This window comes from Danio aesculapii, chromosome 12 (assembly GCF_903798145.1).
Source record: "Danio aesculapii chromosome 12, fDanAes4.1, whole genome shotgun sequence".
Lineage (NCBI taxonomy): Eukaryota > Metazoa > Chordata > Actinopteri > Cypriniformes > Danionidae > Danio > Danio aesculapii.
In genome coordinates, this window is record NC_079446.1 from 45,099,303 (window position 1) to 45,125,558 (window position 26,256).

Genomic DNA, 26,256 nt, shown 5'->3' on the forward strand with positions numbered 1-26,256 from the left:
AGCTACACTACAAAGTAACCTCCTACTGTATATAGGTAGTAACATTGAAGCTTTTTTCAGACACTGTAAAAAATGCAGAGCTCCACACAATTCCTTTATGTTGTCACAACACTAATCGATTAAGTTACCTAGCTTTGTTTTACAAATTTAAGTGGATTGAACATAAAACAATTGTTGTCCCCCAAAAAACTCAACATAATTGTGTTGATTCAGCTCATTTTAATAGTTTGAAGAAGCAGCTAAAATCATTCTTTGAGTGCAGACAGATAACAGTATTTTAAATATTAATTATTTTATTTAAATATTTGGTACTTTAAATATTTCATTCCAAGGCTTTAAAGTTCTCAGTCTGTTAAGCATCAAAGTCGGAACAAATGTAGATCGGTAATCATAAGCTTAAGCACACGGTAGCACTTAAAAACAATGTTTTTACCTCAGTTCAATTGCCAACAGTTTACTTTATGTACTGAATTTCAGCTGTTCTTACTGAAAAATATGGTTTACAAAATAGAAATAAACAAATATGTGTAAAACCATAAGATGTGTGATTTACCACTAGATGGCTGTAATACACTATTGCAGTATGTGATCTTGAATATGACACTGTGCTGCTTCGGACTATTGCAGGTTCACTAAATGGAATGTAGCTGTTGGCAAGCAAGTTATTTCCAGCAAGTAGCAGTGTACTGGAAAGAGTAGATAACTACTGGGAAAGCTACAGTATATCATCATAATCACAATATCACCTCTGAAAATTGTAGATAGACATGTACCTGAACTACTTGTAGCTATAGCTACTCCCCAACACTGGCATTTAAAAAGATATTTCATAAGCGGAAGCAGAAACTATTGACTGTCATTCAAGGGATTTTTATTACCTGAAAGTGTTGGGTCTATTGCTGTTATAGCTATTAAAACGTAAAAACATTCAATTAAAATATTTGTCTATAACATACAACATATGATATTTTATTGGACGTTAGCTACACTCAAAATAAAAAAGGATTGTTGCTGCTTGTTCAAACTACCTATTTAAAATGAGTTGAAACAACACAATTCTTGAGATTTTTTTGTGACAACTTAATTTTTTTTATGTTAAATCGAGAATGAAGATTTCTTCTTCTTCCTGTTTTACGGATTTCGACAACAAAGTTTTTGGTGCGTTACTGTCACCTCTGGTTGGCGATGTCGCCAACCGAAACTTGCTTGATGGAAAAATGACTGAGGGAGAGGAGTTATTTCTGAAGCAGGATTCCTCGTGACCGTACCTCTAGAAGTACATGTTAAGATGCAATAACTTAATTTCTGATGCTGTGCTCAATAAATACTTTAGCATATATATATATATATATATATATATATATATATATATATATATATATATATATATATATATATATATATATATATATATATATATATATATATGCATATATGTTTCATTGACAGTTTCATTGATCACTAAGATATGATTGACTTGGATTTAAGTTGCTTCGATTTAAAAATGAAAATTGTAAAAATAGCTTAAATGTAGCTTAGATCTACTTTTGCCATGTAGCTTTTAGCTTAGCTTGCTACAGTGGGTAGCTTGTAGTGTAGTTAAGCTATATTTAAGTAGAGTGGCTAATAGCTTAGCTCACTACATTTTTCAAGTAGCTTGCCTAACACTGAGGACTTTTATGATTGTTTATGAGCGTCAAAAGTGGCTGATCTGTTCAGCAAAATATTTGACTGTGTGTTACTGCATATCAAACGACTAAAAATGATATAATTAAAGAAATGTCCACTGTGCTGAGCGAGAGCCGATGACGTAAGCATGCTCAGGCTCGGATGCAATGTGAGTGCAGGCTGTCAGGTGAGAGTGGAGAGGGGACAAGCGTGCTTCGGCACGGTTTAAGGCAACTGTACTTAGTGTGAGTACACCCTCAATTCCTTCATGTTGTGCCAGCACAAATCAATTGTGTGGAACCCAGCATTTTTTACAGTGCTTAAATACCTCATGAAACCACTAGTTTTCTTTTTTCATCTTTATTATGGGAAGTTTGATGGAAGAACGTGAATTAAAATTCACTCATCTACGATTTGTTTACTTGCTACTCTGAGTCAGGCACTTTTAGGAAGAAAGTGATTCATCTTTGACAGAATACGATTGGACGGATAATTGTAGTGGTCTTACATGAGCAGTCAATAATATTTCCAGTCATAATATATATTTATTTTTCTCAGAATTTTTCATTGTAGATATCATTTTATGTTTATTTTGTCTCCACTCCTACACTAACATACTGTATATAGAGTAACTCATGACTACTTACCTGGTTGAACTTCGGTGACTTGTGATGTATTTTCCTTCGTAGTGGATCCTAAAAGAAAAAACACAAAAACAATATTAAATACCATTCACTTAATAAAGTGTAGTTGTCTTTGTTATTAAATATGCTTATTAAAACTATATGGACTACTAAAACTCAGATTAGGTTTTAATTCAAAGGTCTGTCAGTACCTATTATTGATGTTGTTGTAGTGTCTGTTAAAGAAAGACAGTTAAAAGAAAATTATTTTAAAAAACTCTTAGAAACTATCTCTCACTATCAACTACTGGCTTATTACCTGCCTATCATGAATATATTAACTTTTTATTAGTACTGAAAAAGCACATATTCTGCATGATTGTATTCTACAACCCTAATCGTACAAATACCTAATCCTAACTATACCGTAACAATTATATGCAACAAATTACGTTAAGTTAATTAAGTTTATTAAGCTAAAAGTCAGCTAATGGTTTGTTAATAGTGAGAATTGTACTTTAAAATAAAGTGTGAGCATGTTTTTTTTTGTGAGAAAAGACTTTTAAAGGTCCATTATTACCTGTTGTTGTTTGCGCTCTGACTGTTAAAGAGAAAGAAATGACTAAATTCAGAGACATTTGTTTAATTGGTTCACATTATTTAGGACTGACAATCAAACAGATGGTAACAACACTTACGCAGAGCCAGGACTGATGCAAACACCAGAAGATGGTGTAAAACCAGAGAAAAGCTCATGATGAAAAGTTAAAGATCAAAACCACAATGCTGGAGTCCGTCTTTTGTAATCAGAGAATCATTAATTCTCACTGAAGCGATGGCAACCTGGAACAATGGAAACAGGCATCAGATATTATTTCTATACGTTTGTAAACTGGCAGTATTTTAAAGTTTCATTGAGATTTTTAGAATCTTTAAATGAATCTTTGAATCCAAATCTTATATCTAAAAAATAACAATCATAACCCACTGTTAGTCATAACCCAACGTTGGATCAAATATGGACAGTTGAATGAAAACTTCTCTTTTTAATCCAATGTTTTGGTTTGCCTGTATTTTTGACCCAATGTTGGTTTACAACAACACAATATAGTCAAATCTAAGTCAAATCGGAGTCAAATCTACCCAGATTGACTCTACTTCAGAATTCAAATTGTTCAGTAAATTAAAAATAAAAAGTTTGCAAATATTTCAAACGCTTTACAACCTTTAAAACACCTAATACACAAGGGTGTAACAGATTCCACAGTAAAGCATAATTACACCTGCTTTATTCCTAATTTAATTTACCAATTCTGCCAATTGATTTTTTTTTTTAAATGTATCATATTGCTGCTTTAAACATAAGATACACATTAAAGCATATTATTTGCCGTTTTCTCAGCTTTTATTGTTCACTAACAGATATATCAATTATTGGTAACATTAATTGGTCATGTCATGTTTGTTTCATATAAAGTAAAAATTGGTGAACAAGTCAATTTGTTAGAGATTATGTCTCATAGAGGGTAACGTTAAACAGAGAGATGTGACTTACCCCACACAGTTTCTTCTCAGATGTTCTCACGTCAGCGGTGGTTGAGCAGGAAGTTATGATTTTAAACATCTCTGCACTGTTTACAGGAATAACAATTCCTGTAATGGAGGAAAATATGTGTGATTACTGTGTAAAAAAACAAAACAAGATCAATAAAAATCAGTTTACTTACCTTCCTGGATGTATAATTTCACATTCATTCTTCCATCAACTTGCAAAAAGTAAGCTTGTATATGGTTACAGTTTGTTATGTTTTTTTTTCTTTTTTGAATGTTGTGGAATCACAAAGGTTGATCTAATATTAGAACATTTATACTATATATATATATATAACAGGAGAATATAACAGGTGACTACATTCAAAGATAATCTACAGAATGACAGAAGCAGCTGAAAAACACAAATGCTAAACAAACAGAACAGTTATGCCTCTTATTAACATACTTTCCAGCTGCCTGCCGTTCAAATAGATGATAAGAGAATTAAACTAGATGCAGAGAATGTCTGCTTTTTGATTTATAGGAGAAGGGAATGTGAAGGCAACATATGCATTGCATTTATATTTATATTTTTATTTATCATAACTCATAATTATCATAATATATATATATATATATATATATATATATATATATATATATATATATATATATATATATATATATATATATATATATATATATATATATATATTTATTTTTTATTTATTATTATTATTTTTTTATTTTTTTTTATTATTTTTTATTATTATTATTTTTTTTAAATAATTTATTTTTGAATGTTGAATGTCGAGTTTTGAATGAAAACAAGTAGTAAAAAACATTAGATGAAACCCTACCTAAATCTTTTTTTTATAGTAAAACATGCTGGCATATGTTTGGGCACTGTGCAAAGACATTTCTAGTATTTCTAATTATATATAAATTTAAAAATAATAATCTAGAAAATATATTTGCTAAATCAACATTATAAAAAGCACTGGCAACATAGAGAAAAATAAAGATTAAAAGTTGCTGTAAGTGGAGCTTTTGGCTCTTTGTTCAACTACACTGCAAAGGTGATGATTTACTTACAAAAAATAATGCCTTAGTGTCAAGTTGGCTTTACCTAAAAAAAGTTTTAAGGCAACCAATTTGCTCACTTTAAATGAAGTCAACGGCCACTTTTGATGGTCCGTTTGTTGAATTTAAGTTACATTGCATCTACATGCCAACTAATTCTCATTAGATTATAGTAGACTGTTAGGTTGGGGTTAGAGTTAGTGTGTTGACGTACTTGCGAAGTTTCTTAAAGTCAGTTAAATGTCTTGAAGGAGCAGTATCAACAGATTTTAAGCAGACAGTCTACTAATAACTCACTTAGTTAAAGTCAACTAATAATTTTTACAATGTATGAGAGCAAAATAAACAAACCACAACATTAAATGTATATTTTTCTGCAGATTGAGGTGTTTATTTAGTAAATGTTACCATCAAAGCTCAATGTGAATGTTTTCTTATTGGATAAGATTGTATCCACATTAATTATGCAAATATACATTGTGCATTTAATTATGTTATGCACATATGACTTTCCATCTTTTTTTTGTATGTGATGAGACATATAGATACTTATTAATGTAAAAAAAAACAAGTAAAAATGATTCATTAAAACATTGAAAACAGCATTTCAATAATCTATAGTACATCAGCAATTAAAAACCATTTAAAGACACTATGATTAAGACAGCTTTGTGTGCTTTTGTGTGAAAATATATATGATATAAAGCAAATATATTGGTCTCTCTTTACCAATTCAAAAACATATCTTCTTGTGCAAATCTAAACCAATCAAAACAAAAGTTTTCCCTTGCGTGCATTGAATAGACAACGTCAGTCATCTAGTTTCATGAATGACATGATTGTCCAACTGTTTCATGACAATGTTGTCCAGCAATGCAAAGGTCAATATAAAAGAACATCTGATTACTTTTAAAGTAAGGTAAAACATTTATTGTTTAGTTATCATATTTGCATCTAAACATTTTATGAAACAAAAAATATGAGTGACTACAAATCAAGCTAAATGAATACTGTATAGAAAAGAGTTTGATTATAATTCATTGTGTTGTACATCATTGAGTGTGGATATGCTACATAAGTAAAGTATGTTAGAAAGCTGAACGCTGGTTAATGTAAAGGTTCCCTGAAGCTTTAATTTCTCATTTCGGCGGCACCTTTTCGACCTTTCTTTTCATTAACTCGAATTTACCTGACATCCCATGATTGACCAGTTCTTGTTTTATCTGAAACACAGAGACAGACAGATCAAAATAGATTTTATTTGCATCAACCTTCTTATGAATGTCCATTAAAAATAAAATTCTCTGTTGACTTACTTGCTGTAGAACAGCCTCCAGGTTATCACTCTGTGTCAGGTCTAAAAACGATGTGATTTTAAATTGAGTTCCTATGACATTTTCTAAAAAGACACAAACATAATTAGACATTTTAACATATGTGCAGCAAACAAATTAACATGGAGAGTTAATTTTGCCAACGAAAATGGCTTGACATTAACAGAAACTTTACAGTTCTGCTGTGCAAGTAACGTGTTCCAATTCACTCATCTAATCAATGAACAGCACAATGCAGTGGAATATTACATGCATATTCTATTATATTAGTATTCGTCAATATTAATGTGCTGTTCATTTATTAGATGAGTGGATCAGAGCGTGTGCATTCATAATTTGCAAGTCAAGTCGAGTCAAGTTGAGCTTTATTGTCAGTTCATTACATGGATGGACATAGGGTGGAACGAAATGCTGTGTCTTGCAAGAATGCGGTGCTAAATAAATAAGCAATCATAAATATGAAGACAACACTGGACGTAAGAGCTATTTTAAACCTATACATTCTAATGGTAATCTAACTACAGACTATACAAGTACTTTAACATAAGTCAGAACAATATTGTGCAAAAGAGGTATTTATGGTTGAAGAAAACAAGTAGTGCAACATGTTCGTAGTACATTCACAGGTAATAGTTTTCCTTATTGACTCGTTATAAGATGAAGTTTAAGTAAAGTGTCTGGTGCATATGGAGAGAAGAGCATTTCTACAGGTGGTTTGTCAGGCCCACTCACCTGTGTGAGGCACACTCAGAAATACACAGTGTTTTTATAGAGATATAGAGAGATTGTATAAAAGTTTCTGGTGCATAGAGAAATGAAATCAAGTAGAAAAGATTTTTACAGGTTGTTTGTCAACACCACTGACATGTGTGAGGCACACTCAGTCACGTTAATAGCAGAGAGGACTCGTAAAATTTCTGTTTTTTTTTGTCAAGCTATAGGCAATGAGCCTTTTTGCCGTTATTTTTGTTGACAAAATTAACCCTGATATAAAGCTTTATTAAATGTCTACCATATCCTTTGTTTGAGATGAAGGCCCAGCGACCGGGAACGCCTACATTAGTGGTCGTCTTAAGGTTTTGGTAGTTAGTATCTGAATCAGGAATTACAAATTTGTTCACAGAGTTTATTGTGTCATATCCAGCCTATAAAACAACGAAAAACAAATGCTGAGTTGATATGAAGTACAGAATGTCAATAAATCTAGTGATGTTTATTTTACCTTTACTTGCTCATAAAGCACCACATCACAGTCTCCAAAATTCATCAGAAAGAAAGTCCAATTACCACCTGAAATTAGAACCACTTGGGACAGAATTGTCTGAAATGAAACAACATAACATCATAGTTAAAAGATTGTAGAGTCTGTAGTAGCTATTTCCAGTTTATGCGCATTCTGAATATCGCATAAACACTTTTTGAAAAATTGTAATAAAAAACATGCACACAACTGAGTAGAAAACTTTTACACAATAGGAAAAAAATGTAAATAAACTACATTGGAAACACATTTACCAAAAAAAATTCCAACATGCGCATCAAAAAAGTGGTGTGAGCCTATGTTGGTTCATTGTGTTTTATTTTTGTTGCAAGGTATTTTTATATTGAAAATAGGGCCCACAGAGGCTTCTCCTACTGCAGCATTTAAAATGTTTAATATTTGGCACTATCAGAAAGTGGCGAATTTGTTGTCTTTACACATTAGATGTAAACAGTGCTGTATTGGTCAATGTTTTATGCAATATTTCAGTTTGAGGATTTCAGGATGAGTTTAATTTGTATCTTTGGATGGAAACATAGCTTGTGAACCTAATAAGTAAGTAACTAAGTAAATAAATAAATGCGTTTTACCGGATTTGGCTGTAGATTGTACCTCCAAGTGGCTACAAAGACCCAGGAAGCTTGGATGTTTGCTGCAAAGAAATTTTGGTTTATATCCTGAGTGGCGCGGTCGAGCACACTTCCACTTGTGTACTCTTGATACGAGTAAAAGCCATTGTAATATTCATCATAGTCATTAAAGATTCCAGAAATTAAATCATCTGTTCCTCCAAAGGGATTAGAGTCAGGTATTAATGCTGGCGACGATGTGAATGTTAGTAGTCCATTATAAAAAACCTGTAATAGAAGAAATCAGTTTACATTGAGCCATAATTAAAACTGCCTTATCACTGCATTTGCATTTACACTCTTGCAACGGAAATTAGTTCTTACATATAAGCTGTTGTATGTGTGACCAAAGAATGTAAATGGGTTTGAAAGACCAACAAGATAAGAGCCGTCATAGCCAGGATGTTCAGTGTCTCCTACAGCTGAGCCGAATGGATAGAATATTGCAGGAGCTGCCAGAAAGCACAAAGAATATTAATAAATGCAGTTTAAGTCAGAATCTCATTAGTATGCTAAATCACAACAAATTCAAAAGCCAATTTAATACCTGCATATGCGTTGAAGGCCCAGCGACCGGGAACACCTACATTAGTTGTGCTCTTGAGGTTTTGGTAGTTATAAATTGAATCAGGTATCACAAACTTGTATGTAGAGCTTTTTGTGTCGTATCCAGCCTGTTAAAACCAAATATTAGGAATACACACAGAGCTGATGCAGAAAATATAAGATTGTATTTTACATCCTTTGATGTTTTTACCTCCGTTCCTTCATATAAGACAGCACAGTCACCATAATTGAACAGAAAGAAAGAGCCACCACTGCCTGAAATTAAAACCGCTTGGAACAGGATTTGCTAAAAAAAAAAAACAAGAAAAAAACCACCATGATTCACAGCCTATATGGTCTGTCACATAGAAACAAAATGTAATATAAATAACTTTTACCGGGATTGGCTGAGAACCATAATTCCAAGTGACAACAAAAACCCAGGAAGCCTGGAAGTTTGTTGCAGAGAAATATTGGTTTACATCCTGACTGGCGCGGACAAGCATATTTAAATTTGTGTACTGCTGAAATGAAATCGTGCCAAGGTAATAGTCATCATAGTCATTCCAGAGTGGAGCAATAAAATCATCAGTTCCTATGAAGGGGTTAGCATCAGGCATTATCTCTGGAGATAGCGTGAATGCAAGGAGTCCATTATAAAGAACCTGTTATATGAGAACATAACTTAGATCTTGCAATAATCACAATCTGGCTTATCACAGTATTTGCGTTCAGCTTTTGACTAGCAATGGAACTGAATTCTTACATATAAGCTGTTGTATGTGCGGCCAAAGAACGCAAATGGAGACGAAAGATTAACAAGATATTGGTTTATATCGTAATTAACGTAAAGTTCAGTGTCTCCTACAGCCGAGCCGAATGGATAGAATATTGCAGGTGCTGCAGAGAGGAAAAACAAGAAATGCGCACGTCACAATCATCTAATTATTCTAGTTCTGAATGCAGTGCTAATTTAAATTAAGTCAGTAAATACCTGTCCATGGCTGTGCAGAAGTTGTTTCAACGACTGTTAAATACAAAACATTAGTAGATAAAATACTTCTGTGTGATACACGAAAGTATTGCACAAGAGTTTAACTGCATTATTACCTGGTGGGACTGTGGTGGTTGGCAATGTGGTGGTTTCTGAAAGGATAAATAAACAAGAAATCAGCAATGAATAATTCATTAAACTCACTTCATCAGATCAATTTTCTTCACAGTAAATTTCAACAGAAACAAACAAGCTTAAGACGTTAAATCAAGCAAATGATCATAAAAGGTTTATTATTGTAATATTAGGGCATAACTTAAAGATGAGTGGGAAGTGGCTCCACATGCAGTTAAACACTCAGAAGCATGAACAGCTAACACACCAGTGACAGACAAACAATGGCAGAAGCATAGGGGCTTACAGTATATACAGATAGAACAACAGGCTAACAAGATGAAGGAGAAGAAATGTGGAGCAAGTGCAACAGAAAACCAGAAAATAAACCAGATATAACACTTCTGTGAAGTACACAAAAACATAGCAAAAACATAGGTGGGAGACTCGCGGAGCTTCCGGGATAGGTCATAAGGTTGGATGAGACGCTAGCAGTGTTGGAGATTAACAAGTTGCATGTAACAGTGTTAGGTAATTTAAATACAAAATAAAAGTAACAGTAATTTGTTACAGTTACTGAGAAAAAAGTGTAATTAAATTACAGTTACTTATAAAAATGTTCAAGATTACAAATCTAAACATATTCTATAAAAATCTGGCATACTGTATGTTGAATAATATTAATATGTTGCTTTGTCTGTGTTTTATATGCACAATGCCTCCAGCTATGGCCATTTATTAAAGTGGTGCTATTCTTATGCTTTTAATTGGTTTTCCGGTTTGAATTTGCGGCGCACCGCCTCTTTGCTGCTGTTAGGCCCCACCTGCTTGGTATAAATGCTTGAAATTATTTAGTTGAAAATATCCATTTAAAAGTAATCAAAAAGTAATCAGTTACTTTTATAAAGTAATTTAAAAGGTACACTACTTATTACATTTTAATTAGGGTAATCAGTAATCTATTACATTTTTAAAAGTAACCTCCCCAACACTGGACGCTAGACAGGTGCAATCAATCCGCTCGCATCACTGCAGCTCAAAACACTGGAAATACAATGGCTGGACTTGCAACAAAGATCTGTGTCACATATGAGCAAAAAATCGGAATTGAGTCACATTTATCTGCAGTGTAAACGGGGCCTTAAACTTTAACGGTACACAAGCAAGAAGTGCTAAAAGTTTACTGATTTTGTATGTCTGTTTGACACTTTGACAAGCTCTGTGTGAGTGGGCGTAACCGCCGTAAACTGCTGATTTTCAAGACAGCCTCGTCGCCGCAGCCAATCACCAGCATTTGATCCAGGCAAGTTGAGGATGCAGGTTTTCTCCAAGTGGTGCTTACTGACGTTGACAAGATTATACCCTTGGGTATTGAAATTTGGTACCGAACGAAAATGATTTTTTCGATACTCGGTAGTATCGAGACGGTTCGGTCGGTGCTTAAAAAGTATCGAACTCGATACCCAGCCCTAGCTATAGGTTATGTATACTAAGAGGGAGCACACGTGCATCTTCGGTTCTGTCAGATGTGGCACGCACTATCATTCCCGTACAGCAGAGAGTGGCTGTGTGGAACTCCACTGTGGGTGATTCAAAGAGCAGAAATTTAAAGACAGGTGACCATGTAGAGACAGAAATGACATGCCGTTGCTTAAATAAGATATTAGATACGGCTATTTAGCTTGTTTACAAAAAAAACTTGTAATCTGGCGCTATATAGAAAATACAATTAACTTCAAGAGGGGTGGGGAAAGCCGTTGGGAGGGCGGGGCGCCACCCTAATATAATAGTAGGGGAAACACTGGGGTCTTGTATACAGGGAGAACAATGGGCTAACAAGGGACCAGAAAACAAAGGTGGAGCCAGCAGTGGCAAGACAGCAATCCATACAAGAAACCAGATAAAAAAACTCCAAAAAACTCTGAAGTACACAAAAACATAGCGCAGGTGTCATACAGAAATCACTGCATTATTACCTGGTGGAACTGTGGTTGTTGGCAATGAGGTGTTTTCTAAAATATTGAACAAAAATGAAAACAGCAATGAGTATTTCATTAAACTTACTTTTTACACTTTTCTTTCCAATAACTTTCACCAAAAATAAATAAGCCTAGACATCAAAATGATCAAGCAATGTATTATCATTGATGGGTAAAAGCCCTTCATAGAGTTTATGAACACAATGGACTGTTGGAGGTCTTAGGCATGCAAACGGGACATGCTAAATTATTGCATAAAAGCATGAACACAAATATTTTTAAATACCCCCACTTGAACACATCTGACAAATGTTCGCTATTCACCTAAAAACAGAACGTTGGAATAGAAAAAAAACCCTTGTCCCTTAAAGAAAGAAAGAAGAAGCCAGTTCCCTTTTCAAACTTTCATAATTTGCACAATTCACTTCATGACTGCTGTGTTTTTTTCTCCTATATGTTTCTACAGAAATAAACAAGCATGGGTGTCTAATTTAATTATGATATAAACATAATATATCTTTATTATTATTGATAGATACGTGCCCTTCAGATCAGTCCAGTCCATGAGATGTTTTAGTCGTAAAAATGGGACGTGCTAAATGAAGACCTGCTGAGTCAATGCTGGTCATTTCTGAAAGTATGAACACAGTGGTGTAACTGCAAACAGCCTGTATTTATATTAACAGTGTCACTGCCCACATTGCAAGCAGTCCCTGGTGACGAAGTGACTATATTAATAGATATAGAAATATTTATAATAGAATATAATTACTGCCCCTGGACTCTTCACAGCAGCGAATAAATGCATAAATTTGGATGCAGTAGACCGCTTATGTGCTTTTATGGATTAATGGTAGAACTTTTGTCAAGAATTTGTACAGGTTCAGGATTCTTGAGTGTTTATATCTGTACAGACACTAATAAATATCCCATAATTTGACATCGTGCTCTTGTTTTGGTTGGCTCTGACAGTTCCTGTTCTCCAGTCCTTGTCATGTCCTTGTCATTTTCAGGTTTGTGCAGAACATGCACTTGTCTTAGTAGTTGTCTTAGGCACTGTAGTAGCTAATGAACAGACAGTGATTTCTCTTACGAAAGAACTACTTACTAGAAGCATGTCTATGATGCTGATTAGGATTAGTCAATTAACTTAAGTTGCATGTTTTTGGATGGTGGGAGGAAACTGGGGATCCCAGGGAAAACCCACGTGAGCATGGGGAGAACGTGTAAACATCGCATAGAAACATCGGCTGGCTTGGTAAGGACTAGAACCAGTGACGTTCTTGCTGTGAGGCAACAGTGCTAACCACTGGGCCACAGTGCCACCCATCTAGAAAAGGAAGAGGAGTAGGGGTGGATGGGTGGATTCTTCAAAACTAAGATGGCTGTTATGTAACTTAGGGTATTTATAGTGGCTTAGGAATTGTCTGATTTGTAAATCATGGATTTAATAATGTAGGACCAGTCACAAGCAATCATAAGCACGTGATCCTCTCGAAATTAGTTTATAAAAAAACTTCACTTTGAGAGTCCACCTCCACCAGTTCTGCATTTAAGTCCTCTCCACTTCCCTACACCTATTAATATTTTTTGTACTTTTTAATAAAAAGATTAAACGTTTCATATAGTATGTGTGCATCTGCTGGAAGTTGATTTTCTCAATTCCTTATTATACACTCACTGGTCACTTTATTAGGTACACCCTACTAGTACTGGGTTGGACCCACTTTTGCTTTCAGATGTGCCTTAATCCTTTGTGGCATAGATTCAACAAGGCACTGTAAATATTCCTCAGAGATTTTCCACCATATTGACATGATAGCATCACGCAGTTGCTGCAGATTTGTCGGCTGCACATCCATGATTCAAATCTCCCGTTCCACCACATCCCAAAGGTGCTCTATTAGATTGATATCTGGTGAGTGTGGAGGCCATTTGAGTACAGTGAACTCATTGTCATGTTCAAGAAACCAGTCTGAGATGATTCACGCTTTATGACATGGGTCGCTATCCTGCTGGAAGTAGCCATCAGAAGATGGGTACATTGTGGTCATAAAGGGATGGACAAGGCCAGCAACAATACTCAGGGAGGCTGTGGCGTTGATACGGTGCTCAATTGGTACTAATGGGTCCAAAGTGTGCCAAGAAAATATCCCCCACACCAATACACCACCACCACCAGCCTGAACCGTTGATGCAAGGCAGGATGGATCCATGCTTTCATGTTGTTGATGCTAAATTCTGACCCGACTATTCGAATGTTGCTGCAGAAATCGAGACTCATCAGATCTAGCAACATTACTCAATCATTACTAACAATCTTCTATTGTCCAGTTTTGGTGAGCCTGTGTAAATTGTAGCCTCAGTTTCCTGGTCTATGCTGACAGGAGTGGCACCTGGTGTGGTCTTCTGCTGCTGTAGCCACCTGCCTCAAGGTTGGACATGTGTGTTCAGAGATGCTCTTCTGCAGACCTCGGTTGTAATAAGAGGTTATTTGAGTTACTGTTGCCTATCTATCAGCTGGAATCAGTCTGGCCATTCTCCTGGCTGAATTGAAATTTGAGTTTAAGAGCAGTTGGACAGGTGTACTTAATAAAGTGGTTGATGAGTGTATAATGACCTTATTCTGTGCTCTCATTTTTGCAATTGTTTTAGAACTTCCGATTCAGTCGCTTATGGGGGAAATTAATAGGAATAATAAACGGCACAAAACGGTCAGACTACTTGCTCTACAAACAAGTGTGATAACGGTCATAACTATACAGAAAAAGTACAATAATATAATAAGAAAACATCAGTTTGCAGAATCAAGCAGAATAACAAGTTGTTTTTAATGTCTAAAAATCAATGGAAGTGAAATAGACCAGAAGTCTCGAGCCAAAAAGTTTCCAATGGCTGCATCCACTTGTTCGTCAAAAATATGGTCAATCAGCTCAAAAAGACATGAACTAAACACTTTATTTAATAAGCAGATGCTTTCATCTAAACATAATTTACAAATAAAAAAATAATAATAAATCAATTGCATTTATCCCACATTTATGATGGTATGATTTAAACTCATATCATTTCAAACGTGTAAAAGAACACACAAACAGAGCTTGACCAACAACTGACTCATAAACTTGATTAAACTCCTACAGTACCTGATCCGCTGGTTGCGTTGAAGGCCCAGCGACCGGGAACATTTACATTAGTCGTGTTCTTGAGGTTTTGGTAGTTGCCATTAATTGAATCAGGAATTACAAAGCTGCTTATGGAGTTTATTGTTTCGTATCCAGCCTGTTGAATCAAAATGCTATAAATACATACAGAGCTGATGTAGAAATTATTGTTATTTACATTCTGTGATGATTTACCCTAACTGGTGCATTTAAGACAGCACAGTCACCATAATTCATCAGAAAAAAAGAGCCACCATCTCCTGAAATTAAAACCGCTTGGAAGAGGATTTGCTAAACGAGACAAAAAGAAAAAAAACATGATTCACTGTCTATATTGTCTGTGACATGGAAGAAATAAAATGAATAACTTTTACCGGGTTTGCCTGAGAACCATACTTCCAAGTGACAACAAAGACCCAGGAAGCATTGAAGTTTGTTGGAGAGAAATATTGGTTTATATCCTGAGTGGCGCGGTCGAGCACACTTCCATTAGTGTACTCCTGATGTGAGAAAACGCCACTGTAAAAGTCATCAATGTCACTCCAGAGCGCAGCAATGAAATCATCAGTTTCTCCAAAGACATTGAATTCATAATTTAAGCTTGGTGATAATGTGAATGTAAGAAGTCCATTATAAATAACCTGTAATATGAGAAATTATTTTCATTTAGCAATATTCACAAACTGGCTTATCACTGCATTTGCATTCAGATTTGGACAGAAAATGAAACCGAATTCTTACATATACGCTGTTGTACGTGTGGCCAAAGAACGTAAATGGAGTTGAAAAAGCAACATGTCGTAAGCTTTCAGAACCATATTCAAAATATTCAGTGTCTCCTACAGCCGCGCCGAATGGATAGAATATCTCTGGAGCTGTAGAGAGAAGAAAAGACAAGAAAATCAAAGTCAAAAATACAAGTCAGAATCGTGCAATTATGCAGATTCTGAGATGAATGGAGCATTAATTAAAAAACTCAGTAGTTACCTGTCCACGGCTGTGCAGAAGATGTCGGACCAACTGTTAAAGAGAAAACAATAAGAGAAAACTCTCTGTGAAATACACAAAAAAGCGTTGCACAGGAGTTATCTATAACTAACTGCATTATTACGTGGTGTAACTGTGGTGGTAGGCAATATGGCGGCTAGTTAAAAACAAACAAAAAAGAAAATGGCAACTCAGAAACATGAACAGCTAACACAAACATAGGGACTTATATACCGAAAGAACAACAGACTATCAAGAAAAGAAGGGTCTGAGAACAAAAATGGAGCCGGCGGAACAGAAACCATATGATAAAATGTATATATTACCTGGTGGAAATGTGGTGGGCATTATGGCATTGTCTGAAATATTGAACAAAAATGAAAACAACAATGAATAAGGGACTTATATACAATGGGCTAACAAGAGAACAAGGGACCAGAGAATAAAAATTGAGCCAGTTGAACAGAAAACCATATGATAAAAACGTCATTATTACCTGGTGGAACTGTGGTGGTTTGGAACATGGCATTGTCTGAAATTATGAACAAAAATGAAAACAATGATCAATAATTCCTTGAAGTTCATGAGTTTTCTGTTCTAAAACTTTCATCTGAAGTAAACAGGCCTAGACATCAAAACGATCAAAATAATAAAGAAAAACTAGCTTTATTAGTGTAATAATAAAAGCTAAAACACTTTGTCTATACCAAACTGCATTATTACCCAGCCAAACTGGTTGACAGTGTGGTGGTTAGTGAAAAATGAACAACAACAAAAAAACAGCAATGAATAATTCATTAGACTTTCCAGTACATTTCACCAAGATTCATCAAGATGAAAAAATAGCTATATTATTGTATCATTAAGCCATTAGATAAAGGTACATAATGATTAAACATAGATGCAAGAGAAACACAGAGCAGGAACAGGGTCAAGAAAACCCAGTAACATTATCAGCTAACACAACCAATGACCAACACACAACAGCAGAAACATAGGGACTTATATACAATGGGCCAACAAGAGAACAAGGGACCAGAGAATAAAAATGGAGCCTGTTGAACAGAAAACCATATAATAAAAACGTCATTATTACCTGGTGGAACTGTGGTGGTTTGGAACATGGCATTGTCTGAAATTATGAACAAAAATGAAAACGGCGATGAATAATTCCTTGAAGGTCATGAGTTTACTGTTCTAAAACTTTCATCTGAAGTAAACAGGCCTAGACATCAAAACGATCAAAATAATGAAGAAAAACTAGCTTTATTAGCGTAATAATAAAAGCTAAAACACTCTGAGAAATTCACTAAACGCATTGCATAAGGGTTATCTATACCAAACTGCATTATTACCCGGCCAAACTGGTTGACAGTGTGGTGGTTAGTGAAAAATGAACAACAACAAAAAAAACCCCAGCAATGAATACTTCATTAGACTTTCCAGTACCTTTCGCCAGAAACAAACAAACTTAAGACATTAAATTCCTCAAGATGAAAAAATAGCTATATTATTGTATCATTAAGCCATTAGATATAGATACATATTGATTAAACATAGATGCAAGAGAAACACAGAGCATAGAACAGGAACAGGGACAAGAAAACACAGTAACATAAACAGCTAACACAACCAATGACCAACACACAACAGCAGAAACATAGGGACTTATATACAATGGGCCAACAAGAGAACAAGGGACCAGAGAATAAAAATGGAGCCAGTTGAACAGAAAACCATATGATAAAAACGTCATTATTACCTGGTGGAACTGTGGTGGTTTGGAACATGGCATTGTCTGAAATTATGAACAAAAATGAAAACAGCGATTGAATAATTCCTTGAAGGTCATGAGTTTTCTGTTCTAAAACTTTCATCTGAAGTAAACAGGCCTAGACATCAAAACGATCAAAATAATGAAGAAAAACTAGCTTTATTAGTGTAATAATAAAAGCTAAAACACTCTGAGAAATTCACTAAAAGCATTGCATAGGTGTTGTCTATACCGAACTGCATTATTACCCGGCCAAACTGGTTGACAGTGTGGTGGTTAGTGAAAAATGAACAACAACAAAAAAAAAAAAAACAGCAATGAATTAAATAATTCATTAGACTTTCCAGTACATTTCACCAGAATTAAACGAGCTTAAGACATTAAATTCATCAAGATAAAAAAATAACTATATTATTGTATCAGTAAGCTATTAGATAAAGATACATATTGATTAAACAAAGATGCAAGAGAAACACAGAGCATAGGACAGGAACAAGAAAACCCAGTAACATAAACAGCTAACACAACCAATGACCAACACACAACAGCAGAAACAAAGGGACTTATATACAATGGGCTAACAAGAGAACAAGGGACCAGAGAATAAAAATGGAGCCAAGTGAACAGAAAACCATATGATAAAAAACGTCATTATTACCTGGTGTAACTGTGGGGGTTGGGAACATGGCATTGCCTGAAATAATGAACAAAAATGAAAACAGCGATGAATAATTAATGAAACTTCATGAGTAGAGTTTTCTATTCTACAGAAATAAACAAGCCTAGACATAAAAAAATAAAATAAAAGAAAGAAAAACAAGTTTTATTAATGTAATGTTAGAGCGTGAGGTAAAGAAGAGAAGGCAAACGCTAGGGTTGAATGATAAATTGACAATCACATTTCTGCGATTGTTAGAAAAGTATGGTGATGTAATCAGCAGTTAATCTCCTCCATGAGTCACACAGAACAACCAAATACACTCTGAAGAAACCTATGAAAGAAAATCTATGGCTGTGTCTGAAATCTAATTCAGGCTGGATGCAGCCTTTAATTAATTAGGCTGGATGCAGCCTTTATGATGCAAGCTGAGATTGCATCGCTCAGAGATCCAATGTCAGACACAATGCACTCAAATGGAGCGAGTGACGTCAAGTTGAGGGGTAGGGTTAGGGGTGGGGTTAGGTGAGCACATTAAAAAGCATTGGATGCAGCTCGGATTGCATCTGCACAGGGTGGTCGCGTGGTCTTAAAGAGTATTAAAAGTTGATAAATCAGTTATGGGAAAATTAAGGCCCTTAAAAAGGTATTAAAAATTCGTAATCCCGTTTTAACGAGGTCTTAAATTTTCTTCAAGCATTGTCCTAGCGTTTGTTCAAGTGTTTGACTCCAAAAAAGCATAAATATTTTTATTTTCCTCGATTGGTTCGGGCCAGGTGCATCCGGCCAAGCTCATCAGTCCGGGTGATGTCAAGTAATTTGCGACAAACAAGGTGATGTGACGCTCTCCACATGTAGCGAAACCATAGTGCAGGGCTATTTAATTGGCGGTCTGCGAGCCAATTTGTTCTTGCCCTCCAAATAGTGTCACCAAGACATCAAAAATAAATTTAGTTCAGTCCAAAAATGGCCGCTATAGTTATGAAGTGACGTGCATCTGTTAAATATAGCATGAGCTGCAGTTGAAGGCTGCGCAGAGCATGAGTCACCTGACATTAAGCGAGTAAGTGGCGTGAGCAGCCAAAAACATTTGGATTAAAGGCTTCTGAACGCCGTGTTTCTGTTGCATAGAATAAAACTGCTGCAACTAAACAAAGTTATGCCACCTGTGTGCTACTTTAAAGTTCCGAGCTTATACCATATATGGTGTCTTTTCCGCGTGCAAGTTCGTTATTTCCAATATTAGAATATATGTTAATATGCGCGCGCAAGCGTAGCGGTGATCATCGAGCATCGAGTAAAAACATCTCATGCTGTAGTGGTGAGAGTTGTGCTTGGCTTTCAGTGCAATGTAAACAAAAGATATGTTAGACGAATTATTACAGATTGTTAAAACGATTATGTATTTATGTATGAACGCAGATAAAATCCAAAGTTCATTTAAATTCTTAGCTAAAGCCTAAATTTACATCAGATGTGATAACTGTGGCCGACGCAGTAGGTAGTGCTGTCACCTCACAGCAAGAAGGTCGCTGGTGCGAGCCTCGGCAGGGTCAGTTGTTGTTTCTGTGTGGAGTTTGCATGTTCTCCTTGCGTTCGCGTGGGTTTCCTCCGGGTGCTCCGGTTTCCCCATAGTCCAAAGACATGCGGTACAGGTGAATTGGGTAAGCTAAATTGTCTGTAGTGTATGAGTGTGTATGGATGTTTCCCAGAAATGGGTTGCAGCTGGAAGGGCATCCGCTGTGTAAAACATGTGCTGGATAAGTTGGCGGTTCATTCCGCTGTGGCGACCCCGGATTAATAAAGGGACTAAGCCGAAAAGAGAATGAATGAAATGTGATAACTGTGAAACCATGATTATTCTTCAGACTATAATCGTACAGCTAAAATCCTTAATTGTTGCATCCCTAATTATGCAGTTACAAAATTTGAATGTTTGTAAAAATAAAAGCCACATTGTACAATGCAGTGATATTAAGTAGCTTAAAATACAATATATTAACATTTTAATGTAGAAAAATACAACGTGGGTGTCTTAAGGAGCAAAAATACAACATATGGGCTCTTAAATGCTGTTGTGTCAGCACTCATATTACAAGTCATATCTCTCCGGCCTCTCACTTGGGATGCTTTTCATGAACTGGCCCCCATGACAAACTAATCGAATAGCCCTGGCATAGAACAGAACAGACGGCAAAATGGGATAATGCAAGTTTGTGCACTCCTGGCTGGAGAAAGATGAGTTTAAACAGTGGCTGAAACCTGTTGCTGAAAACAACCACGCAATTTATTTTCAAGGTTTGTTTCTTCCGAGCTTATCTAAGTTCTGTTGCATGGTTGTGCTCCCTTGATTTATTTAACTACAACTGTTTATTAGCAACTGTATATTAAGTTAAAGGTTTGATACTAATTAAAACTTGAAGTGGCGACGAGGTCTTAAAATATTCTGAGAAGGTCTTTAAAAGGTCTTTTTTAGGATTTCTGCATATACCCTGTCCACAGCCAGACCCCTCTCCTGAAATTGCCTACTACTCAGTAGGTACTGCGTTTAAATTGGAATTAACTACTTGACCGTTAATTCCATTGACCGTAAAAAAAAAATACATTTTATACAGTATGAATGTGAGTAGTATAAATGGAACTCTGATGTACTACATCTGCCATTTTGTCATGATCACGTGACCTACCCGCGTCAGTTGTGTCGCTTTACTCTCATTCAGGAATTCTCTTATGGTGCTTCATGGGATGGAATAATGCGAATCGGATGCACACTACAGAATCTCACTGTAAGTAGTAGGTCATCCGGGTAATTCTTGCATACTGTTTTCCAAATTCTATGAATTTTGATATAATACTTGGCTCACATACTGTTTTAGCGTACTATATAGTATAGAAATATGCAACGCAGCAATAGGAAATCCTTAAAGCATTTGCAGGATAAACAGAAGATTAAACTGCTTTCATTTGATTCAACAGGATTAACAAACACAAGACCATCAGAGTTCTTATTTACATATAATAAAGTATGTAGTCATTCATGATTTATTCTGTTTAAGAAAGACACATCATTTCACAGAAGGACTTATTTTAAACACTCGACTGAAGCTATAAGTAAAAAAGTGATTATATTGTGGTATTTGCACATGCTTTCAGGTTTAACATTAACAACATTTACTACAAAGGGCTGTAGTTCACAGAATGATTATTTGATTATCAATGCATTATTTGTGTACTATAGGTTTGTGTAATAAATTCCGCTCCAGCTAAACACACATGCTGGAGATTCACAGCTGATTACACAATCAGCAACAAACTGTTCCACATGAAGTTAAAATGTTTTAAACATTGACACAAAAGAAACACAGAGAGTCCAGGACAGGGACAAGAACACTCTAGAACAGTAAAATAAAAAAAACAGTAAAAATAAAATTTTATTGTATTTATTACCTGATGGATATGTGGTGGTTGTCATTGTGGTGGTTGCTGAAAGAATAATAAAAATAAATCATTGTGAGTCAGCTCAGTGAAAACTCAGTGAGATTTCTTTCTTTTAAATATCAACCAGAAATTAACCAGAAATACCAAATACCAAAATTACATCAAATTGACATTACGGTTAATGCAAATCGATTAAAAACTTAACATCCTTGACATCCACACATTAATGCCATTTTGACTATCAAAATAATGACCAAAATTATTAGAATTTGAGTAAAATTTTTACTTATCTAAAAGCTTCAGTTTCAAATTTACACTGGATTTGTCTCCCTACAATGCATGTAAGCTTGACTTTGGCATCAAAAAACACATTAAAAATTGATCACAAGACTGTACTGTAATCAGTTTTTTGACGCAAACGTTAGATGTCAATTTGATGTCATTTTGACATCAAGGTTTTTAATTGACCAAATAGATTTTTAATTAATATAATTGATTTTTAAGTTCGACATTTTTTGACGTGTTTCGGTTTATATCGTTTTGACATTAAGGTGTCTGCTGAAAAGCAACTGAATAGCAAAAGAAAAGAAAAACTTCCTTTATCAACATTGATAGATAAATGACCTTCAGGTCAGTCATTTGATGTTAAAAGTTTCTTATAGCTAGGGATGACTGACGTGAAACACAGTGTTGAGAAAACTAAGTGCAAGTGTTTCGAAACACTGCACTGGAGAGTAATCCGAAACACCAAGGTCATGTGACTAAAGCGATGCAAAGACATTTCAGAAGCATTTCGAGACCTTGCAAATCTGTTTAATTGACAGGTTCGGAAAAAAAAACTATCTTATGTAGCCTATTGGACAGTACATATGCACAGATTAACTGTGCTGAAAATGTCCCGAGTTCGAATCCTGACTTGTACAAAAATCTCAAATTGTGTCTTGATGTGTTTTATTTATGTTAATTTTTTTATGACCAAAACGAGACATTTATTCACAGAATATTTATTCAGATGTCATTCAATTTGAATGACTAGGAACAAATGAGCCACCATTAAAACAGAAGTTGCGATTGTTTTTGCAAGTGTAACAAATGTAGAGCGGGACTTGATTTTATCTATCATAAAATCATTGAAACAAATCATTGGAGATTAAAATATGTATGGAGGGGAAGTCATACTGATTTCAGGGGCAGAATGTATTTTTCAAAGAATGATGTGCACAGATAAATCAATTATGCTAAATATTGCAGTATTGCCAAAAAACAAACAAACAAAAACAAAACCAAATCGATAGCATTTCATGACTTCTCGCTATCTTTTTGAGGTGGCATGAAAGACAAATTCCTCTTCAGGAAAAACCAGAGAATCCAGTAATGATGTGTAATAAAAGATTGATGAACTGCACAAATCAGGATTGAACTTCAGAAAATAGTTTACCAGTCAAAGTGTCTATATAAAGCAATTTATTGTTTAACTGTAGATTTTTACACTTATTGCACGCTAAGTGAGGATGGTGATTTTCAAAATAAAGAAGAGATTGTAGATTTGCGATCTGTTACCTGGCGTTGCTATTGGTACCTGTGCCCTGGCTGTTCAAGAGAAACATGACATTACATTTTGAAGCATATACATGTGTTTATTTTCATTTTATTTGCCACGTAATCAAAGAGATGCTCTAAAGAAAGACATACTTAGTGCCAGGACTGATATGAACAGCAGCAGATGCTGTAAAACCAGAGATAACTTCATGTTGATGAAGTCAAAGATGATAACAGCACTTGTAGAAGTCCTTTGGCTGTAAACAGAAAGAGAGAGAGACAGAGAGAGAGAGAGAGAGAGAGAGAGAGAGAGAGAGAGAGAGAGAGAGAGAGAGAGAGAGAGAGAGAGAGAGAGAGAGAGAGACAGAGAGAGAGACAGAGAGACAGAGAGAGAGAGAGAGAGAGAGAGAGAGAGAGAGAGAGAGAGAGAGAGAGAGAGCTGTATTACTTTCTTTAAGAACAACAACTGTATTTATAATTGTATAATGTAGTAACCAAGCATAATATATACTTTTTAAAAAGTTAAGAGAATGAAGTCATAGGTTTCCGACTCTGAAGTTTCACTTTGTTTTAGTTTTAACTGTTGTATAATTTTTATTTGTTTTGGTTTGGCTGGAATAAAATCATTTTTAAGCCCAATTTTAATTATTAGACACCTTAAGATTTATTTTTAAGAAATCACGGTTGTCCTATAACTTCCCTAATTATCCCAACTTGCCTAGTTAACATAATATCATCAAGTCTTTAAATTTCAGCTGAATACTAGTATTTGGCAAAAAGAGTAGAAAAATATATGACCTGTCATCCTAGCAAAGACAAAAGAAATTAATGTTCATTAATAATTAGTTTTAATTATTTATTTAATTATTATTTTCATTAATTTTAATTAAAAACTAATGTTTAAAAATGTGTTGAAAAGTAAAAATAAATAAATAAATAAAATTATTATATATATATATATATATATATATATATATATATATATATATATATATATATATATATATATATATATATATATATATATATATATATATATATAGATATATAGATAAGCAAGCACAAGTAATGATAGTGTATTACTCACCTCTGACAGCTTCATCCAACAGGCTCACCTACAGTGGTGTAGCAGGAAGAATGTTTGGTTTATATACTGTACGCCCCAGCACCGGGGTTGCATCTAAAATGTAAGAAAGTATGTTGCACTCATTGGAACAGTGGCAGTAGCTTTAACAGAAAATCTGAAGGAAAAGTCTAGCCCTCCAGACCTCACATAACTTTTAGATTAATTATAATGTTAAGTATAAATGTGAACAGTGACTGTTCATGTGCTGCAGTTTTATCTTTTGTGTCATTATGTCATTTTTCTATATGCATTTTTTATTTATTTAGTAAGTTCTAGCTAAAGCGACAGCTGATTAATAACACACTTCAAACTGGTTCTTTCTGTATCTACAAAAAAGGCTAAATAAAATGTCATCCAGTTTATCAGGTGGTACTAAAGTCTGTCAGAGCAGCAAGGCATATGGTTTTTTATTCACTTCTGATATCACAGCTGACATTTCTGTAAGCACTTAATTGTTGCTGACAGAAGGTAGAGAAAGACTTGCTTATCACTTTTGAGTTTTGAGTTTTTTTTAATTGATTGTGATCTACATTCTGTACTTTGTTTATGAATTGGCCTGTCAGCTATTCAGATTTTCCAGTTTTCAGTTCTTGGCGGAACACAACATTCCAGTTATGGGAAACAACAAGGTACATTCCAGCAAATGCGAGTATAAAACATTGATACTGTTTTAGATCTACAACCATTTTCAAGCATTTCTGTTTTTATATTGCCATTGCAGGTAATGTTAATGCAGAACTCACAAGTGCAATGATATCACTCACTGCAATGTAAGCTTACCTTATTATTTCCCATGATTGGAATGTTATGTTGTGTCAAGGACTGAAAGCAGGTCTTTCCCTAGAAAGCACAAAAGTTACTTGGTGTCAACAACAATTCAGTGCTTACAGAAATACATATCAGAAGTAAATAATTAAAAATAATTAATATTCCTTACTGTTCTGACATACTTTAGTGTCACCAGAAATTTAATTTAGCCTCTTCAGATGATACAGATAGAATCTGTTTGACGCTAGCAATCAATCAGCTGTCACTTTAGCTGAAATGGGGAAAAAAAGACATAATGGTGTCACAAAAAGTAAAACCGCAGCACATTAGCAATCTCTTTTCATACTGTACTTGATTACAAAAAAAGTTGCTTTAATTTCATTGTATGAAGTTCATTGTATTAATTATGTTTTATTTTGTTTTAGTTTGGCTGGAATACTTTTTTTTTTAAGTCAATATTATTAGCTGCCCCCCAAGAAGCGTTATTTATTTATTTATTTATTATTTTTTTTTTTTCAGATTGTCTACAGCAGTGTTTCCCAACCCGATTCCTGGAGACACACTGACAGTACATATTTTGTACGTCTCCCTTATCTGACCCATTAACTTCAGGTTTTAGAGTCTCTTCTAATGTTCTGATGAGTTGATTCAGGTGTGTTTGATTAGGGAGAGGTGGAAAATTTGTTGGTGTGCCTTCAGGAACGTGGTTGGGAAACAATGGTCTACAGAACAAAGCACTGTTATAATGACTTGCCTGGTTAACACAGTTGTAGTCAGAATTATGTATATTTTTCCCCCGTTTTCTGTTTAACGAAGAGATTTATTTTAACACATTTCTGAACACAATAATGTTAATAACTAATTTCTAATAAATGATTTCTGTTCTTACATACTTTAGTGTCACCAGAACTTGATAAAATTTAATTTAGCCTCTTCAGATGATACAGATAGAATCTGTTTGACGCGAGCAATCAATCAGCTGTCACTTTAGCTGAAATGGGGAAAAAAGACATAATGGTGTCACAAAAAGTAAAACCG

At 34.8% G+C, this 26,256-nt stretch overlaps 1 protein-coding gene across 1 annotated transcript in view; it reads right to left on the bottom strand.

Moving 5' to 3' along the window:
- LOC130238115 (uncharacterized) overlaps nucleotides 1–26,256 on the bottom strand; it is a 91,578-nt gene that overhangs the window by 3,491 nt on the left and 61,831 nt on the right. Inside the window, exons 36-62 of the mRNA XM_056469022.1 lie at nucleotides 17,678–17,713; nucleotides 17,012–17,047; nucleotides 16,412–16,447; nucleotides 16,242–16,274; nucleotides 15,916–15,948; nucleotides 15,670–15,803; nucleotides 15,303–15,569; nucleotides 15,124–15,219; nucleotides 14,911–15,046; nucleotides 11,762–11,797; nucleotides 9,788–9,823; nucleotides 9,672–9,704; nucleotides 9,444–9,577; nucleotides 9,076–9,342; nucleotides 8,889–8,984; nucleotides 8,679–8,805; nucleotides 8,456–8,583; nucleotides 8,093–8,359; nucleotides 7,464–7,562; nucleotides 7,254–7,386; nucleotides 6,224–6,306; nucleotides 6,097–6,130; nucleotides 4,019–4,022; nucleotides 2,990–3,042; nucleotides 2,872–2,913; nucleotides 2,504–2,527; nucleotides 2,316–2,363 (exon numbers count right to left, since the gene is read on the bottom strand). Of these exons, the coding sequence (XP_056324997.1) occupies nucleotides 2,316–2,363; nucleotides 2,504–2,527; nucleotides 2,872–2,913; nucleotides 2,990–3,042; nucleotides 4,019–4,022; nucleotides 6,097–6,130; nucleotides 6,224–6,306; nucleotides 7,254–7,386; nucleotides 7,464–7,562; nucleotides 8,093–8,359; nucleotides 8,456–8,583; nucleotides 8,679–8,805; nucleotides 8,889–8,984; nucleotides 9,076–9,342; nucleotides 9,444–9,577; nucleotides 9,672–9,704; nucleotides 9,788–9,823; nucleotides 11,762–11,797; nucleotides 14,911–15,046; nucleotides 15,124–15,219; nucleotides 15,303–15,569; nucleotides 15,670–15,803; nucleotides 15,916–15,948; nucleotides 16,242–16,274; nucleotides 16,412–16,447; nucleotides 17,012–17,047; nucleotides 17,678–17,713 (2,451 nt within the window). The remainder of the gene's footprint in view (nucleotides 1–2,315; nucleotides 2,364–2,503; nucleotides 2,528–2,871; nucleotides 2,914–2,989; nucleotides 3,043–4,018; nucleotides 4,023–6,096; nucleotides 6,131–6,223; nucleotides 6,307–7,253; nucleotides 7,387–7,463; nucleotides 7,563–8,092; nucleotides 8,360–8,455; nucleotides 8,584–8,678; nucleotides 8,806–8,888; nucleotides 8,985–9,075; nucleotides 9,343–9,443; nucleotides 9,578–9,671; nucleotides 9,705–9,787; nucleotides 9,824–11,761; nucleotides 11,798–14,910; nucleotides 15,047–15,123; nucleotides 15,220–15,302; nucleotides 15,570–15,669; nucleotides 15,804–15,915; nucleotides 15,949–16,241; nucleotides 16,275–16,411; nucleotides 16,448–17,011; nucleotides 17,048–17,677; nucleotides 17,714–26,256) is intronic.